Below are 20791 nucleotides of genomic sequence, written 5' to 3' on the forward strand. Positions count from 1 at the left end.
GGTTTGCACCACATCTGCACACACAATTCACCTGAATCCCGTAAATTCCGCCGAAGGGGCCGGGGGGGGGGGGGGGGGAGGTGAGCTCTGATGGCACACTGGATCACATCCCAGATGTTTCTAGTCGGGCTCAGATTTGGCGAATGTCGGCCCCAGCACATCAATTGGAACTCGAACCACTCCTCCACACTCTTGGCCGTGTGACGTGACCTATTATCGTGCTGAAAAATGCAACTATCTTCGGAAAAGATGATCGCCATGAAGAGGTGTATGTGATCTGGAACCAGGGTACTATACCCTTTGGCCGTCATGGTGCCTTGCACAATGCCCACTGGACATATGGATGTCCACGTAAACATTCTGCAGAGCATAATGGAGCAGCCTCCAGCTTGTCTCCGTCCTGCAGTACAGGTTTCAAGGAGCTGTTGCCCTGGAAGAAGACGGATTCGTGCCATCCCATCAGCATGATGAAGAAGTTACTTGGATTCTTCAGACCACGCAAAGCCCCGCCACAGCACCAATATCCAAAGTCGATGGTCAGATGCTGATTTCAGTCATAAGTGACAATATTATGGTGTTAGCATTGGTACATGAATGGCTTGTTGGCTGCGGAGGCCCATTGTTAGAATTGTTCAGTGGACTGTTTGTTCCACCAAAGTTCGCTGCCTCTTCTATTACACCAGTCTTCCCAGCCTACGAAGTCTGACATCTGTAATGAGGGACGGCCACCCGACCCCATGACGTGTGGACATGGTTTCACATTGGTTTAGTCACGTATTGAAGACATTCACCATAGCACTCCTCGAACACCTGAAGAGATGTGCAGTTTCTGAAACTGCTCATGTCGGGCCTCTGCGGCACCGTGGTGACTGTCCTCAGTCAAACTCAGATACATCGCGAGTCGTCCCCATCCTACACACAGACAGCACACTCACGGACACTGCACGCAACGTAGTACGTCTGACCAGCAGTCATTTATCGCCAGGTGACGCTGCTATCGCCTGGATGGTTGATATCGATAACGGGTCGGTGGTCGTAATTTTCTGGCTGATCAGTGAATGGCTGAGGTACGACAACAGAAATCTTAAATTATATTCCTATCATCATGATGAAATGCAGATCCTGATATACACGTTTACACACGTGTTGCTCTAAACTGTCTTATTTATCACTCTAATAACAACTTATGACGTCATTTCTTACAATATTATTTCACACCAAGCATCTGTAGCACAATGTAAATATTCCAGTGAAATGCAAAATATGACTAATTACCTACAGCAAAGTATCATAGTTCAAAAATACACAGCACTGCAAAGAAAGTACGAATTTACTCTATTGTCTTATAATTTTTGTGTTGTTTAGTGAATAACTATGTTTCAGGTAAGCTGACTCGACACTATAAGGGTCACTGACTGAGAAGGACAAGGAAATACCTCTTCACGAATGTACCTCAACACCATAATTTTTCGTGAAATGTGATGACACTTTCAACATTTTTACAAAGTTCCTGCTGGGTGCGGAAATAGAGGCTTTCTTATAGTCAAAAGTCAGTATCATTTGTCAAGATAACATAAAACATTCGTATGGCAGAATTATACGATAAACTCTATATCATATAAATCTCATAGAAGGCCATAATTTTCGTATAAAGTGACATAATTTCACACTAAAATCTATAGTTTTCAACATTTTTGCACTAATATTAAAATATATTATATCTTTTGCCAGTTTACCATAGACGTACCACACTTTCTATGTAGTAACTGAAGTAAATGCAAGTATTCTAACATAAACGTAATGTTTCGATATATGTAGTTGATAGGGCCAAAAATATGCTGTACTCCAATCATACCTTGCAAACGGTAGAAACATTGTCTACACACTCAGAATTCGATGTAGTACCAGTAACATTATGAGCTTTCATGATCGTCAGTGCTGAAAATTCGCTTAACAACTGCTCTTAACACAGCCTGTCCAAATAGTGTTTTGAAAATACGGAGTAACCCGACGGCAGAGCTGTAGTGGCGTCGGGGTGAGGAGAAGAAGGAAGACTGGAGATGGGCAGTGGTGGCACAGTGCAACCTCCGGCAAGGCCCCGTTAATTTCACTGCTGCCCATTAAAATGGCAGTACTGGGAAGGATAGAAGGAAGAAATGAAATTTTATTCATTGTGTGCAAATAGTGAAGGAGGAAGAATATGGAGTTCATGTGGGGGTATACATGTTGCTAGGTTTACTATGTGGAGTTGCCACCACTGGCAGCAACAATGGGTCCCAATTCAGCTGTTTCATCGAGTAGGACTCACCTTGAATGTTACTTGTTAAAGAGCCACTTCCAGTTTTCCAGTTACCTTCTTTCGTTATCTCACGAACTAGTCTTTTCTGATATTTTGAAAAGATGTTTCATAACCATTATCGATTACGATCAGTCAGGATTTTTTATAGGCTAGAAGCTGTCAAAACGATAATTTGTACCTGTAGCTTTGAATATGTAGACAACTGACTGGTGAATTGGTGATAAATGCTGCTCCCTATCTTTGTGAGACAGTGCATTTTATTATGGTAATTCGAAGGGAACTTCTTATGAGAAAGGATACAGTATTAACTTATTCATGACATTCTCTCATGCTGTGACCAACTTTTTCACTATTTCGTGTTCCTAACTTGCTGTGAATTATTAAAGTGAGTATCTATTCATCTGCTTAGTCTACAAGGAATTGCGTTTTTGTGAACATGAACAATACAGTGGCTGGACTCATAACACAGAGTCGAGAACTGTTAGCGCAATGCCAAAAAGGGCTGAAGTGTCAAGAGAGGCCACAGCATTAATACAGTCTAATTAACGTTCCTCTTTGTTGCCAGATGGTTGGGGAGCGATGAATAAATTTGTTTACTGTGAAATTATAGAGGACAGTAGAGTTATAGAGCACCTCACAGCGATGAGCTGCAAGTGAATAGTTTTCCTTGTTTGTTGTATTTTAAGAATTCGTTGACATGCCTTTGCACTTAGACGATGTTGATTCAAATTGAAGAAAGCTCAGATAAAATGTTCATGAGTTTCACAGTGAGTTTCAGGGCATGAGTGTTTGGCACCACTAGAAGTTTGAAACTATTGCAATGTGTGGAATATCAAGTTCTCTATTTCTCGTTTAATTAATATCAGTATGCGCATAAACAGGCAGCCCATAAGTTCCTTATTGTAAATTTTGTGCAGTGACTTTTTATTTGTTTGTATGGCTTTTTTCATGTGTTGTATATGAGACTTTCCTATGTAATGGAGACATATCAAAGAATGGTGCCTACTGATCTTCAGTAAAATCTAGGTTCTATAACTTGTTACAGGTATGCTTTCTATAGATTTTTGTGTATTTCTTTGTTATTAACAGTTCCTGCCTTTATGTGATAATTTGCAGTCTGTTACAATTTCTGTGAGTTCTCTCTCTCTTTCTGTTTGTGTGTTGTGTGTGTAATGTTGCTTTATAAGATTATTTGTATGTTTGATATAATTTTCCCGAGTTCTCTCTCTCTCTCTCTCTCTCTCTCTCTCTCTCTCTCTCTGTGTGTGTGTGTGTGTGTGTGTGTGTGTGTGTGTGTTGTGCGACAGCTGGTGTGATTGTGTACAGCTGTTCCTGTGGTGGACTTAACATGGTTGAATTGATACAAATGTTGTTCTCTATCTTATTAATATCTTTGATTACAAGATTGTATGAATATGCTGGAACTGTAGTGAAATGACACAAAAGAACTTTCATTAGTGAGCAGGTGAAAGGGTATATTCTGTATAGTCAGGCTTAGTTAGAGATGGCATTGAATGAAGAGTCGGAGGTGCTCATACCAGTGTACATAGTGGCTTTGTGTATCTGAATGTTAAGCTTCGTCTGAGAGTGCAGTCAATGATGAGTATCCATTTTCCAGGTTAACTGCTCAGGGTGATACTGTTGTTCTATTTTTGCACCTGGTAAATCTAGTTTTTAGTTTCCCATTGTCTCCTGATCTGTAAACCCATGTGGTTGTGATAAAGAAACACATTTATTGTTCCACTATTGAGGCAATATTATTCTAACATGAGTATGATTATTTCATCTTTTATTTTCTGTGCGGCTTGCTTGCTCTTGTTCTGTCATATATCTGTATGAGTGTGTATGTGTTACTATGAGCTTACTTGATGTGGAAATAGTGTGAGAAGGTTACTCATCTATGGATAACTATGAGTCCAAGTGGGTGTTCAGAAAGTTTGAAAGTTTGATTTTCTGATGAATGTCGTCAGTAATTAGAAAATCTGATATGATGATTTGGTTTTAAAGCTAATGTTTTACCTTTTGTAACGAGATGCCAGGGAAGAGATGGTTAATGAGATCTTAAAATGTACTTTCCTTTTTAGTGGGAGTTTTCTTATGTGACAGAAATGATTAGTGCAGCCGGCAGCGGTACTGAATATTTATTTACAACAACAGCACCCATTTGGATCTCTGGGTGGGCATTACTCAGGAGGAAGTCGTTATCAGGAGAGAAAAAATTGGCGTTCTATCGATCGGAGTGTGTAGTCTCAGATCTAATCAGATATGAAGGTTAGAAAATTTTAAAAATGAAACAGATAGGATGAAATTATAGTGTAAATTAGTGAGCTCGGCGCCAGATGAAGTAGGAATTCTGGTCAGATGAATACAGGGCTATAAATACAAAATCAAATAAGGGTAGTGCAGGAGTAGGTATAATATTGAGTAAAGAAACAGGAACACAAATACGCTACTATGAACTGTATAGTGAACACAATATTGTAGCCAAGATAGACGCGAATCACACAACCACCAGAGCAGTACAAGTTTTTATGCCAACTAGCACCGCAGATGATGAAGAGATTCAAGTAATATATCATGAGATAAAAAAAAGTATTCATATAGTTAAGGGAGACGAAAATTTAATGGTCGTGGGCGTTGAAATTCGTTAGTAGGAAAAGGAAGGCAAGAAAAAATAGTAGGTGAATATTGACTGCGGGAAAGGAATGTAAAAGGATGCTGCCGTGTAGAATTTTGCACAGAGAATGATTTAATCATGGCTTAAACTTGGTTTAAGAACCATGAAAGAAGGTTGTATACGCGGGGAGATCTGGAGACACCAGAAGGTTACAGATTGCTATATAACGGTAAAATAGAGATTTGGAGGCAAATTTAAATTGTAAAACATTTGCACAGGCAGACGTAGACTCTGACCACAATGTACTGGTTATGAACTTAAAACTGAAGACATTGCAAAAAGCTAGGAATTTAATGAGATGGAACTGGTTACACTGAAAGAAGCAGAGGTTCCAAAGAGTTGCAGAGGGAGCATTAGGGAACGATTGACGCGGACAGTAGAAAGGAGTATGGTAGAAGAAGAATGGGTAACTATGAGAGATGAAATGGCGAAGGCAGTAGAGGATCAAGTAGGTAAAAGGAACGAGGACTAGTAGAAATCTCTGGATACCACAAGAGATGTTGAATTTAATTCATCGAAGGAGAAAGTATAGCAATGCCGTAAATGAAGTAGGAGAAAGGGAATACAGAGACCTAAAAACTGAGATCTACAGGAAGTGCAGAAAGGGAATACAGAGACCTAAAAACTAAGATCTACAGGAAGTGCAAAATGGCTAAGAAGGAATCGCTGGAGGACAAATGTAACGATTTAGATGAATATATTAATAGGGGGAAGTTACTTGCTCCCTACAGGAAAATTAAAGAGACCTTAGAAGAAGAGAGAGCCATACGACTGAATATCAAGAGATGAGATGGAAAAACCATCGTAAGCAAAAAGTAAAGGCGGAAAAACACTATGCCTGAACAGGTTATGAAGGCCCATCGGAACCGACGGCCTCCGTATCATCCTCCGCCCACAAGCATCACTGGATTTGGATATGGAGGGGCATGTGGTCAGCACACCAATGTCCTTGTGATATGTTAGTTTATGAGACTGGGGAAAGCAGAAAGATGGAACGAATATATAGAGGGTCTAGACAAGCCAGATATGAAATACACAGTGTCTATACAAGAGTGTGCAATATTATGGAAATGGACGTAGTTGTAGATGAGATGGGAGATATGATACTGGGTGAAGAATTTGACAGAGCACGTAAGTTGAAACGAGGCTGCAGAAGTATACAACTTTCTTTTTGACCTACTGATAGGCTTGGGAGAGTCAGCCATGACAGAACTTTTCCATCTGCTGAGGAAGATGCTTGAGACAGGCGAAACACCATCAGACATGAAGAAGAATATAATAGTTCCAATTTCAAAGAAAGCAGGTCCTGACAGATGTGAAAAATTAGCGAATAACAGTTCAATAAGCCATGGTTGCAGAACACTAACACGAATTCCTTACAGAAGAATGGAAAAACCGGCAGACGCCGACCTTGGGGACGATTTGTTAGGATATCGGAGAGTTGTAGGAACATGCGAGGCAATACTGACCCTTTGGTTTTTCATACAGATAGGTTAAAGAAAGGCAAACCGTGATTTATATTATTTGTGTACTTAGACAAAGTTTTTAACAATGGTGACTGGAATACTCTCTTCCAAATTTTAGAGGTGGCAGGGGTAAAATACAGGGAGTGGAAGACTATCTACCATTTGTACAGAAACCATATGGCAAAATATGGTGATCCTCGTCGTGGCCAGACTTGGCAGACTGGAAACTTGGTGACGAGTACGGCTGCCCTCAAGACCACAAGCACTGGGTAACTGTCATATCCGAATGGCCCAAAAATCTGTGTACTGAACAATCTGAGAGTTGGCCAACTGGAGACCTACAATGGGACACCTCTCAAACTCATTCTGGTGCTCGTGACTCCTCGTAAACCGAATACATAGCACCTCTCTCACCTTCACAGCTATCACTTAACTTTTGAAGCTGTTCGTGCTCATTATATGCACAACGAGGTTCGGCAACAGCCCTAAGCACGAACAACGCTAATGCATGCTCATGGCCCTTCCACCTTATATAGACAAGTGCAACTCTAACCATTTCGGATATTCTAATGGCGAGTTCATGTACCAAGACCGAATCTACAAGCGATGATATTAAGGTTGATGAGGCACTCTTTATCCGTATTGGACACATTAATTCTGCTTTTTGTTATTCAGAAAACAATGTCTTATATTTTTGGATTGTTTAAAAACGGTTCACACCCAAACTCCTAAGGCCAGTTGTGTTACTATATGTCAGCTAAATGACCGCAACAGCTCATCGACTATTTCTGCAACGTATATCTTACACTAACATCCGACAGTGTCGTCTGAGTGCTTCACTGCTTTTGTAGGGTAGTGTACAAAGATATCTTCTGTCCACCTTTTATGGTCAGTCAGACAGATTATCCAACTCAGAATGGGTTGAACAATAATTGAACCTTAACCACCTTTTTGCCCAGCTGTGTATATCCCTTTTGAAAACAGTTTTAAGCTACAGTGACATGACAGACCTTTCATCCTTCGAATATGGAAGTCATATAACAGTACTTACCAAACAGCCATGACTTTCTGCATCTGTTGGAGTGGCACACATAGAGCGGGCGTGGAGTTCGGGTATATGTTTCAGACATTCATCACGAGGCATGATTTTTGTCGCTGCAAAACGCAAAACGTCTCCAGGTGGAGTATGTTCTTTAAGTGTCCCCCACCCAGTGACGAAGACAAAGAGGTTACCTACGGAAAACAATTGTTTCATGAAATATGTTTCACTGGCCTATTATTACTTCATATTACAGTGATTATATTTACCTGTAGGCGTGATCTCCATGTTTATTGGCTGAATGTAGTAATTCATAATAAAAGGAGAGTACACAATGAACACTGCCACGTCGTTGCGAGGAATATTGCTGTAAAAATGTGAAAAGACAATAATTACTGACATCTTTATGTTTGTATCAAGAAGGCTATCTCTACGCTGCACTGACGAAGCACTACCCCTTTATGCTCTTTTGTACTGTCTTACTTCCGTTGCTTTTGTTTTAAAGAAAAAATAAACTGTCGCTCACAGAAAGTAGATAAACCGACATAGCCTTTCAAACTCAAAACATTAGAGGATTGCTAAAGTAAAAATATTTTAATTGATGAATGAGTGTCATTGCCTTGTTTTCTGAGAATGTGTTCGACATTTGCATGTGATGTATACCGGTTTTTCCCTTTGGAAGAATTATCGTTAAACATATCAACAAATGTCAGAATGTTTAATAAAAGTTTATACATAAAAGTTTATAAATTGAAGCTCCATCGCAAAATACATATCAAAATAAGTACCATAAATACTTTAAACACCATATTAATGTGTTACGTATTATATTCTGGAGTCCTTGTTGACTGGATTCAAGTACTGTTCACAGCTTTATGGAAGTCTGTAGGTCGTTATTAGTACGGAAAAAGCTCCAGCTCTGAAATGAAATATCGTGTGGCAACCCGTCGGGTAGAGCGGTCGGTTGGTGCAAGTCTTTAAAGTTGACGCCACTTCGGCGACTTGCGAGTGGATGGGGATGATTTAATGATAAAGATGACAACACAACCCCAGTCCCTTAGCGGAGAAAATGCTCTCACCCAGCCGGGAATCGAACCCCGCGCCTGTCCACAGCATTCGGCCGCGCTGACCATTCAGCTATCGATGCGGACTCCCCAGTGCTGCACGTAACTTTAGGATGCTGAAAATGTGTGATAAAACCTTTAAAGTTCTTGAGATAAATAAATCACTCTGAAATGTGATTTATAGACTGCCATGGGAACGTTTCTGTGTACCTTCAAATGACGTTGCTGGAATATTGAGGTTAAATACAGAAAGAGTTCTGAAAGATTGGCGCTTGGTCCAAAGATTAGCAAGCAGCAAGTGACCATCAGTATACGCAAACGAGAAAGATTTTATTTGGTGGAAAAGAGCAGACATCAGTGTCCATCCCAGCTCACTTAAATCGATCTAAGCAATAAAATACAGAGGGTCCAGAAAAATGAAGACACTCTTTCATATTTAATATCTTTGGAAGGAAACGATACATCGTTGCAATTCCACGCGGCAGCGTACTCCATTGTTTTTTCAACAGATCTTGGTGCTCGTTTGCCGACAGACGAAAGTGCAACAATGAAGGCATTAAGACTGTCGCCTGAGCAGTGCAAGGTCGTAATGAAGTGGTACTGGAAGTTAGATACATGATGGAAGTTGAACGGCAATGGCGTAATGTGTACGGAACTCGGTTACCAACACGTACTACAATTTATCATATTACATTTGAAGACGACGGTACAGTTCAGGATATGCATAAGGAATGGTCTGGCCGACCAGAAACATCAACAAGTCCAGCTTCCAGAGCTGATGTGTTGCAACATTTTACTAGGTCGCTTCAAAAATCTGTGGAGCAGGGTGCACGTGAAAGCGGGGTAAGCCGATCAAGCGTACGACGAATTCTAAAGGCTGCAAAGTGTACACTCCAGGACTGCTGCAAGCTTATGAACGACGACGACCCGGGTGGAAGTATGGCGTACGACGAGCGGTTTGAAGGCACGCTTCACAACGATGAACGGTTTGCTGGGATGGGTATTTGGTCTGAGGAGGCGCGGTTCAAACTGAACGGTACTGAAAACCACCCCAACTGCTTGTACTGGGATCCTGAAAAGCCTCACATTCACGTGGATAAACATGTTAATCTAGCGGGTGTTACTATGAGGCGTGGTCTATCATCGCGCGGTTTGATCTGCCCATTCTTCTATGAAGGTGCCATAGCTGGTGAGGTGTATCTTCATATGATGCAAACATAGATCTCACCTGCCATCCGAGAGTTCTCTCGAAACGAATGATTTTGCATACAGCAAGATGGCGCTCCGCATCGCTACCACAGAGATGTCAGAGCCTATTTGGATGAAAATCTACCTAGACGATGGATAGGTCGAAGAGGAGTTGTTAAGTACCCACCACGGTCTCCAGATCTTGCACCTCTTGACTTTTACCTGTGGGGCACCTTGATAAATGAAATTTATCAACAGAATCCTGCTACAATAAAAGAGCTGCGAGAAACCATCGAGGCTTCCTGTGCAGTCGTCACACCGGCAACACTGACAGCCGTAGTTCACTCAAAGAGGTCAGCCGCATCGACGTTGTTTGGCTGTTAATGAATGTCACTATGACCACATAAAACAACCTTCCCGTGCAGGAATTGTAACGGTATGTCATTTTGTTCCACTAATGTAGACTATCAAAGAGACTTACATTTCTCTAGACGCCTCTGTATTAAGAGGTTTTTATGAGAAGAAATTTCAGACTGAATTTTAGCACGAATACTTGAACTAACGGAAGATGAAAGGCAAAGGAAGAAAGGAAGATAGGATAGTATCTTTCGGTGACGGTGGAAATAGTGGCGAATCATTGGCTCGAATTCGACAAGGACGGCAAAGCTAATCGGCCGTTCCCTTTTTACAAGAACTATGCTGGGCATTTAGCTACAGTGAGTTAGGTTAATTACATGGATGGATAGAAGTCTGTACCTCATTCAGTGCGAAAGTGATCTACAGCCTTAAGCGTACCGCCACGTCTACACTTGGAACGGCACACCTATTGAATGGAAAATACTGCATTCGTAATTCATTTTGTCGTTGTTTAAATTTCTCCACGCAATAGGATTTTCTTTTTGATTTGGCACAACATTGTTGTATGTACTACAGTCTCACTCTTTTTTTTTAATTTTTTGCACATAACGGACATCACAGTACTCCCAGATGAGTTTATATGGACTATATGTTCATTCTAGTCTGGTATATTCTCTATCTATCTCCATCAACTCCCCAAATCCCTGCAGACCACCCCCCCCCCCTGTGTGTTGGTGTCTTTCAATCATCTAGCATCTCGTCAGTGTCATACTATGTGGCAGGCATAGTGAAACTCACTTTCTTACAAAATAATTTTTATGTGGAATTTGCTCGACCACTCGTCGTTTCTGCTGCGTTGGTTCCTGGATGTTTCGGTTCAGGACACCGGCGATTGCCTGAAAAACACAAGCAAGTTACTAAGTGAAAATATTCAAAGAAATATCGACATCGTTTAGTACATACAATCCTTAAATTATCTTTCTTCTCGTTAAAGGAATATAGACCTTCAGATGAACATACGAAAAATTAGTTTTATTCAAAACAATACAGAGTTAGTATCTGTGTTACCATTTTTTGTGTACATGCATTGTAAATAATGATTGACAAAGATAGCCAGGCTTGGTCGGGGATACAAGATAAATACTGGCAAAAAGAGAGACCAAAGCGAAGTGACAGGCACTGAAAACTTAGCAGTCTGTTACATGACGAATGGAAGCGTTTCTCAAAGAGCAATAAAGTTACGCTGAGATATCGATAAAAACGCTCGCATATTGGTCAAAAACAGATGTAATCCGATTGATTGGTGAGATTACATTACCCTGCAGTTGGTAACTGGACTCCTCGCCGTTGTTGGTCTATAGCAAACGGCACATAAGCATGTACGAATAGCGAGCAAAAACGGCATATAAGTATGTACGAACAGAGAGCCGTATTAAACTGTGCATGTTATTAATATCTCTAACAACCACCTTGAGTCGATATGCACATAAAACCACAACAACGTTGTGCATATGTAAGGCAGGTTAACCTGTCTGCCTTTCAGGTCACACCGTAGAAGCATGGCGTTAGGGTTCTGCGAGGTATCATTGATACACGAAGATAAAAGAGAACCTAGCGTTAATTCCTGTGGCAGTCTTCAGAGAATTTCTTTCAAACGTCTACATCTACATCTACATCCATACTCCGCAAGCCTCCTGACGGTGTGTGGCGGAGGTAACATTTAGTCACCAATTGTTTCCTGTTTCTTACAACTATCGTAGCACTCACATACACCACATGGAAAAAAAAATGTCAAAGCTGACAATACCAAACGCTTCACTAAGGGTAAACAAGTCTCTCTTAGTCATGCGATTGCTCATAGCGTGCTTTCGATAGCCTGTGAGAGTAATTATAGTACTTCTCTTACTATAAGCCAGTGAAAGCCAAGATGATAATTGTTTTAATGTTTCAGTTATTTAAGTAATCAGTCAACTAATCACAAGCAACACATACTTTCAAGCTGCGTAACAGTAGAGATGATATCATGTAATTCCTCTTTAACAGTATGTTCCGTTCTTTGTGCAACAAGGGGGCATTATTTTGTTCCTGCCGTTATTCGCTCATGCTTGCAAGCGTCGTGCCTCTGCCTGGGCTGCTATGTACGGAGTCGGTCACAATGACTTCAGAGCTCTCGCTGTACTGACATCATCATTCATGTACCAGGCACGACAGTCTTCTGTAGAGTCTCACACGCAGGACGTCTCACAACTTCACTTTCCATTTAAAGACCACTAAAACTGCGCGATTTGTTGCCCTGTTTACACAGACACATTGGGCCTCTCTGTAGAAGAGCTGCACGCATTCTTACATGAAGATGGCAAACGGCTGGTTGTTGTATTGCAAACGTCCCCATGTGTTGACTGAGGGGTCGAGACGTGGCTGCACGATCCGTTAGTTATGCGCATAAGATACCTGTCATCTCGACTGCTAGTGATACGAGGCCGTTGGGATACAGCACGGCGTTCCGTATTACCCTCCTGAACCCACCGATTCCATGTTCTCCTAACGGTCATTGGATCTCGACCAACGCGAGCAGCAATGTCACGATACGATAAACCGCAATCGAGATAGGCTGCAATCTGACCTTTATCAAAGTCGGAAACGTGATGGTACGTTTTTTTCCTCCTTACACGAGGCATCACAACAATGTTTCACCAGGCGACGCCGGTCAACTGCTGTTCGTATATGAGCAATCGGTTGTAAACTTCCCTCATGTTAGCACGTTGTAGGTATCGCCACCGGCGCCAACACTGTGTGAATGCTCTGAAAAGCTAATCATTCTTCCTGTCGCTCAAATTTCGCTTCTGTAGCACGTCATCTTCGTGGTGTTGCAATTTTAATGGCCAGTACTGTATATTCACCATCACTATGTAAACACTCTGCCAACCCTGGAATGACTTTACGATTCCACAACTGTAGAAATTACTTGGGTTTCAGGTGCAATACTCGATGTACCATGTCCGGAGATCATTTTCATCCGGAAAGGAAGTTCCTTGCAGGTTGTGCAATAGAGAACGGGGAAGGTGAGAAAATGAGGGCGCAAGATCAGGTAAATAAGATGGGTTCGGAATGAATTCGCAACTCAACTCTGAGTCGTGGCGCCACTAAGTTAGTAGACTGTTTTGTTTAGCGCCACTAGCTCAAGGGAAATATCAGCTTGCCAATATCTATGAGGAAGCGTTAGCCTCTGTGGGTTGTGTCTTCAGAAGCTCATTGGGTTCGCTGACCCGTGGGGGGAGGAACCAAGTTTGGGGATTGGCGGTAGCGTTACGATAACCGGCGGTCACGAGGTCCGAGCGGTCGAAGCTACGAGCTACGCAAGGAGGGCCTCCGCAGAGCGAAGACACCGGAGGACTTCACCGGAGTCAGCATCGACTACAAGCAGCAGGCAGACATCCCGTCGGTCGGTTGGCAACATTCGTGTCGGACGACCGCTCGTGGCCTGGCTGCAATCTTCTACCTGGCTTTCATTGGCACCACTCAGTAACCGACGCGATGCACTGTGGATTCATGCAGGTGTGGGTCGATAAAGGGAAGTAAGATGCTGTAATCCTTGTAGTGATTGGTGTCATTGTCTACCCGATCTCCTAATTACTTTGTGGTTTGCACTCGGCCCTCAGAGTCTTACTCGGACGGCTCTTTTGTCGCAAATATAGACCGAAGTATTGTACTGGAGACTAGTTGTCGTTTAAAACTTTGCTCTGATATTATATTGCCCTTCCTTTCTAGTTTATACAAGATCATTAATGTTTTAATGAATCAGCTCCTGGTCGGAAATACAGTCGTAACAACTGTACCAAGGCGCAAGTAGCCGCTAAACAAACAGGGTACGAGTAAGATTTAGATGTTAAGCGGTTCAATTCCTTGATTGTAATTGTATTTGAGATAATCTGAACTACCTGTTCTACTAAGCTGTGCGGTCCTGTCTTTGAAACACCGGGTCATTATTGGTGTATTTGTAATCGGATCTGGTTCCGCCCAGTGAGCTCTCTTCTAATAAGTGCTCATACGTAACGTTTTAAAACGTTCTTTCTGAGCGGCCTTCATTACTGAGAAGCTATTTAACTTTTGAGACATTATCAGCCCACTGTCACCAGAGCTTTAGTCAGAATAAGATTGTCAAAATGAACAGGTTGGGATCCAGTTGCACCTTGATTGCTGATTGAAATGAAAAGGTTCCTCGCTTTGAAGCAGGCTTTATCATTGTCATAGGTGTTCCCTAATTTGTTTAACCTTTAAGCATAGGTGCACATCTTAACCCCGAACCTTTCGACATGCACTTTCCTAATTACACTACTGGCCATTACAATTGCTACACCACGAAGATGACGTGCTACAGACGCGAAATTTAACCGACAGGCAGAAGATGCTGTGATATGCAAATGATTAGCCTTTCAGAGCATTCACACAAGGTTGGCGCCGGTGGTGATACCTACAAACGTGCTAACATGAGGAAAGTTTCCAACCAATTTCTCATACACAAACAGCAGTTGATCGGTGTTGCCTGGTGAAACGTTGTTGTGATGCTTCGTGTAAGGAGCAGAAATGCGTACCATCACGTTTCCGACTTTGATAAAGGTTGGACTGTAGCTTATCGCGATTGCGGTTTATCGTATCGCGACATTGCTGCTCGCGTTGGTCGAGATCCAAAGACTGTTAGCAGAATATGGAATCGGTGGTTCAGAAGGGTAATACGGAACGCCGTGCTGGATCCCAACGGCCTCGTATCACTAGCAATCGAGATGACAGGCATCTTATGCGCATGGCTGTAACCGATCGTGCAGCCACGTCTCGACCTCTCAGTCAACAGGTGGGGACGTTAGCAAGACAACAACCATCTGCACGAACAGTTCGCCGACGTATGCAGCAGCATGGACCATCAGCTCGGAAACCATGACTGGGGTTACCCTTGACGCTGCACCACAGATAGGAGCGCCTGCGATGGTACACTCAACGACGAACTTGGGTGCACGAATGGCAAAACGTCATTTTTTCGGATCAATCCAGGTTCTGTTTACAGCATCATGATGGTCGCGTCCGTGTTTGGTGACATCGCGGTGGACGCACATTGGAAGTGTGTATTCGTCATCACCTTCCTGGCGTATCACCCGCCGTGATGGTATGGGGTGCTATTCGTTACACGTCTCGGTCACCTCTTGTTCGCACTGACGGCACTTTGAATAGTGGACGTTACATTTCAGATGTGTTACGACCCGTGGCTCTACCCTTCATTCGATCCCTGCGAAACGCTACATTTCAGCAGGATAAATAAGGACCGCATGTTGCAGGTCCTGTACGGACCTTTCTGGATACAGAAAATGTTCGACCGCTGCCCTGGACAGCACATCCTCCAGATCTCTCACTAATTGAAAACGTCTGGTAAATGGTGGCCGAGCAACTGGCTCGTCTCAATACGCCAGTCACTACTCTTGATGAACCATAGTATCGTGTTGAAGCCTGTACACGCCATCGAAGCTCTCTTTGACTCAATGCCCAGGCGTATCAAGGCCGTTATTACTGCCAGAGGTGGTTGTTCTGAGTACTGATTTCTCAGAATCTATGCACCAAAATTGGGTGAAAATGTAATCACATGTCAGTTCTAGTATAATATATTTGTCCACTGAATAACCGTTTATCATCTGCATTTCTTCTTGGTGTAGCAATTTTAATGGCCAGTTGTGTAGAAAACAAAATGCTTACGTCGTCTGAATAATTGTAACATTCTGTTCATCACTATTACTTATGTTTCCATGTGTTGGAGGAGGGCATTCAGTGTCCAGCGCGGTAGTGAACACCGATGTTTCATCCGGTTAACTGGAGGGCTTCACGTCCGGGCCCTTGTAGTTATTGTATGTTGCTCTTGTTCTGATTGCTCTTGGAAAAGCTTATTCATTTCACAACTTTGTTAATTTGTAAAGAAAATATAATTTATGATTATATATTGTTAAATAAAAACGCTTTTGTGAGAAGAAAGTTACATTGGTGGGTCCTCCCTTCTTCGTCGTTCTTAATAAGAGTGAATACCAAGTCGCAAATTCTTCTGTAGTATTGTTTGTGAATCTAGAAGAATGCGGATGGGCTTTATATTGGAGTGGCATGAATTCACGCAGTCTTCTCGGTAATTGTTCTCGGATTGTGTCTGGAAGACGTCTCAGTCGTTCACAACATATGTTAGCAGTAATGGTTATATCTCGAAGAAGCGATTAGTAGAACACCCTACCGTGGCAGTTCCACCACATGCATAACATCATCTTTGTTCGAGCGCGCAGTTCTTCGTATGTATTGTTTGGCCTCAACCTTTCATTTCTTTTCTTAAGCATAAAGAGGCCACTTCTCGTCATTTGTAACGATACAGTGTAGCGATAGTTGGTGTTGTTCATGAGCCTGTTCATGACCAGCAAGCACAGATGCACATATGGCCACCCGCAGGATTTTGTAATTTTGTGTTAGAGTATGCGGTGCCCTTACATCCGATTTCTGAACCAACCTCATATCATAAATAAAAGATCAAATAAAACCAGGAAGAGCCTATGCGGCATGAAACTAATTTTGTTTCCTCAATTCATAGCGGTGTATAGACGGTTAACAGCGGCGGCCATCCTAATAAAATCAGGCATCGTCTCCACTCAGGTACACGTACGTAAGGAAAGAGTAGCTTTCTACCTGGGGAGAGGGAACCAACAGATAATTTGAAGGTCTCCATCATGTAATGCTAAAGTTCAGAACCACTTGACACAGGAATTGTAGCAAAACATAAGGCATTATGAACAGAGAAAGACTTGTTCTTCGTAAATGCAAACCGTTGTTAACTGAATCCATAAAGTACACTTCTGGTCATTAAAATTGAAACACAAAGAAGAAATGCACATGATAAACGGGTATTCATTGGACAAATATATTATACTAGAACTGACATGTGATTACATTTTCACCCAATTTGGGTGCATAGATCCTGAGAAATCAGTACCCAGAACAACCACCTCTGGCAGTAATAACGGCCTTGATACGCCTGGGCATTGAGTCACAGAGAGCTTCGATGGCATGTACAGGCTTCAACACGATACTATGGTTCATCAAGAGTAGTGACTGGCGTATTGTGACGAGCCAGTTGCTCGGCCACCATTTACCAGACGTTTTCAATTAGTGAGAGATCTGGAGGATGTGCTGGCCAGGGCAGCGGTCGAACATTTTCTGTATCCAGAAAGGTCCGTACAGGACCTGCAACATGCGGTCGTTATTTATCCTGCTGAAATGTAGCGTTTCGCAGGGATTGAATGAAGGGTAGAGCCGTGGGTCGTAACACATCTGAAATGTAACGTCCACTGTTCAAAGTGGCGTCAGTGCGAACAAGAGGTGACCGAGACGTGTAACCATTGGCACCCCATACCATCAGGCCGCGTGATATGCCAGTATGGTGATGACGAATATACGCTTCCAATGTGCGTTCACCATGATGTCACCAAACACGGACGCGACCATCATGATGCTGTAAACAGACCTGGATTCATCTGAAAAAACGACCTTTTGCCATTCATGCACCCAGGTTCGTCGTTGAGTACACCATCGCAGGCGATCCTGTCTATGATGCAGCGTCAAGGGTAACCACAGCCATGGTCTCCGAGCTGATAGTCCATGCTGCTGCAAACGTCGTCGAACAGTTCGTGCAGATGGTTGTTGTCTTGCAAACGTCCCCATCTGTTGACTCAGGGATCGAGACGTGGATGCACGATCTGTTGCAGCCATACGGATAAGATGCCTGCCATCTCGACTGCTAGTGATACGAGGCACGGCGTTCCGTATTACCCTCCTGAACCCACCGATTCCATACTCTGCAAACTGTCATTGGATCTCGACCAACGCGAGCAGCAATGTCGCAATACGATAAACCGCAATCGCGATAAGCTACAATCCGACCTTTATCAAAGTCGGAAACGTGATGGTACATATTCCTCCTCCTTACAAGAGGCATCACAACAACGTTTCTCCTGGCAATGCCGGTCATCTGCTGAGTGTGTTTGAGAAATCTGTTGGAAACTTTCGTCATGTCAGCACGTTGTAGGTGTCGCCACCGGCGCCAACCTTGTGTAAATGCTCTGAAAAGCTGATCATTTGCATATCACAGCTCTTCCTCCTGTTGGTTAAATTTCGGGTCTGTAGCATGAAATCTTTGTGGTGTAGCAATTTAAATGGCGAGTATTGTAGTAAGCCCATTTTAACTAGTCACTTCCAAGAACAACATAGCAATCTGTCACAATAAAGGTGGTTGAGTACTAGATGCAACAGAATAGTCACAACCGGATGACGGACTGAGCGATGTGTGGTTTGTACGTGCGCTACTCAGCCTCTTTGCCGCGCAACTCAGCCTCTTTGCCGCGCTACTCAGCCTATCTGCCTGTAGCGAAGTAACGAGTGGCTTAGCGTTCCCCTTTTAGCAAGCGGGAGCTCTGCTACGTCGATTTAACGCCGTCGCGGATCGGCGGCCTCCCAGTTTGCTGCCGACCGATTACAGGAGGATGGCCACCCAACAGCGACTGCCGGTTGTATGGGAAATTTGCACGAAAAGCAACTGCCGGAACCGAATAGCACTTTGACCGAAAGTCTGTGCCAAGTTGCCAGTTTCTGTGGGAGATACGGCACTCGAACTTGGTGGAAGATGGCCTAGGTACTATGTGTGCCGTTTGGTATCTACGGAAGTTGCAGGCAGAAGAGAATGAGCTACCTTGGTAATAGTCTTAATGTGTGATTGTACTAGACGGTAGTTGGAGCTATCCACACTGCCGTGGTGTTCTTATGCTGTGTTTTTTATGCTTTAGTTAACCGCAAACTTGCTAACAGGCATATACTGGCACACATTCGTAAATTTGTTTTCTTATCAATTATGATTGTCTATTGTCTTTCTGTTCTGTGGATACTTCATGAATATCATGAGTTACGCCAGCATGCAGGCAAGTTCAGTTATCTTAATTGAAGCTGTGTCGGCGATCTGGCTCACTTGTCAGTCATATTTACACACTTTCATAGGAATTCAATCAATTTACTTTAGAAGTACTCCATCTTATTGGATTGGTGCTCTATTTGCAATGAAGAAGTATTATTTGGTGTAGCTTGGTTTCACAGGATTAAATACATAATTCTGGTTGCAACAAGCTGGGTATTGGATCTTAAATTTATTTGAATGTCATTTAATCGGTGCCCTTTGTGTTTAAGTGCTCTTTAATATTGGCTCGCTGCCAGCTCTGTGCTAATAACTGAATGTCTACAAGGTTGTCTGCAAATATCTAAACATCCGTTTGCGTTGGTTTATTGGTATGCAACAACTGCTAATGAAAATATTTTTATCCCTGTTTTGGTTGATACTGTGGTCGTTAATATAAGATGAACCTGGACCACTGGACTGAGTCGAAGGTTAATAGTTTTTGATCATCACTTAAATCGTTAAGTTTTTGATTATGTAATAGTGTTGTTCATTTGTTTGCTGTCTTATACTAAATTCTCAGTCTCTAATTCTAAAATTGTGCAGTTCATTTATTTGCATTTATTTACGTCTCTCACAATTACTAAAGATGTACTAAGGAAATACGTAAATATTAGCAGCACCATTTTTATATATAGTATTTTCTGGTTCAGTTTTTAGAGCCTGGTGTCTTACCACTCACTGCTAACAGATCGTGGTTACAGGAGTGTGTGTTGTCATACTAGTTTGGAGCTCATTTGAATCACTTCAGGACAAAGTTGCTCATATGTAGTACCATCTATTGATTGTGAAAACATAAAGTGATTTTTCTGACTTAGTAGTAGTTAGTCTCTGGATGAAAGGAAACCATGATGCCGTCGATAAATCGTATCTATCGCCAGTTAGGGAGTGTGCGCTGTAATTCGATTTTTGTAAGCAAAAGGATCTACAGCTGCTCACGTTAATTAGAGTGTACATCTACTTTGCGGGCCTGCAGCGGTGAGTGTAGAAAGGTGACACATAGTATCGCTACTTTGGAAGTGGTTAGGAAGTGGCAGAGGGAATGTAAATGACGAATAGCGGAGTGGAATGGCTAGTAAGCAGACCAGAGAAATCGTACAACGAGTAGGCCAAAAAGTGCGATCTGATTTACGATTAATACTCTGGTTGATTGTTTTTCTGATGACTTCCGCAACAAAACTCGCATAGTGCTAACTAGTTCACAGGCACTAAGGGAAACTCTTATTGATCGTGACAAAGAACAAATAATGTAAAGTGAACGCGGGTTTTTGGAGAGCTATTGACAAGATGGAGCTCATAAACTTCCAGTCTCGTTACAATCAAAACAAGTCAAGCTTTGGTGCCATGCTGCTTAGTCAAAACTAATATAAAATTTAAGCATTCTGCAAATAATTGGTGGCTACCGTCGTCAAGGACGAAGAGGTCATTCCTTAGCGTTACATAATAATCTAATCACAGGAGCTTATGTGTACCTTAGAACTGGAAATGAAAGCTGCAATACAAACTGACGTGTGCTGATCCGTTGCTTCTACTCACCCAGTAGTCACCGTGCGATTCCCTCACACAGTGAGCTGCAGTCATTATCAACTGAGACGCGATGAGCGAACCACTGCAGACGAATTTTTTGTTGTTTTTCTCAATCAACTCCAAGGATACCACGTACCGGTACGACCCTAAAAGAAAATTGG

General features: G+C 42.5%; 1 protein-coding gene across 1 annotated transcript in view; it reads right to left on the bottom strand.

The window, feature by feature from the left end:
• Positions 1–20791, bottom strand: part of LOC126285061 (coagulation factor IX-like) — a 106840-nt gene that overhangs the window by 14877 nt on the left and 71172 nt on the right. Inside the window, exons 4-7 of the mRNA XM_049984386.1 lie at positions 20640–20776; positions 10889–10986; positions 7751–7848; positions 7494–7675 (exon numbers count right to left, since the gene is read on the bottom strand). Coding sequence (XP_049840343.1) covers positions 7494–7675; positions 7751–7848; positions 10889–10986; positions 20640–20776 — 515 coding nt within the window. The remainder of the gene's footprint in view (positions 1–7493; positions 7676–7750; positions 7849–10888; positions 10987–20639; positions 20777–20791) is intronic.

The sequence above is a fragment of the Schistocerca gregaria genome, chromosome 1 (genome assembly GCF_023897955.1).
Source record: "Schistocerca gregaria isolate iqSchGreg1 chromosome 1, iqSchGreg1.2, whole genome shotgun sequence".
NCBI lineage: Eukaryota > Metazoa > Arthropoda > Insecta > Orthoptera > Acrididae > Schistocerca > Schistocerca gregaria.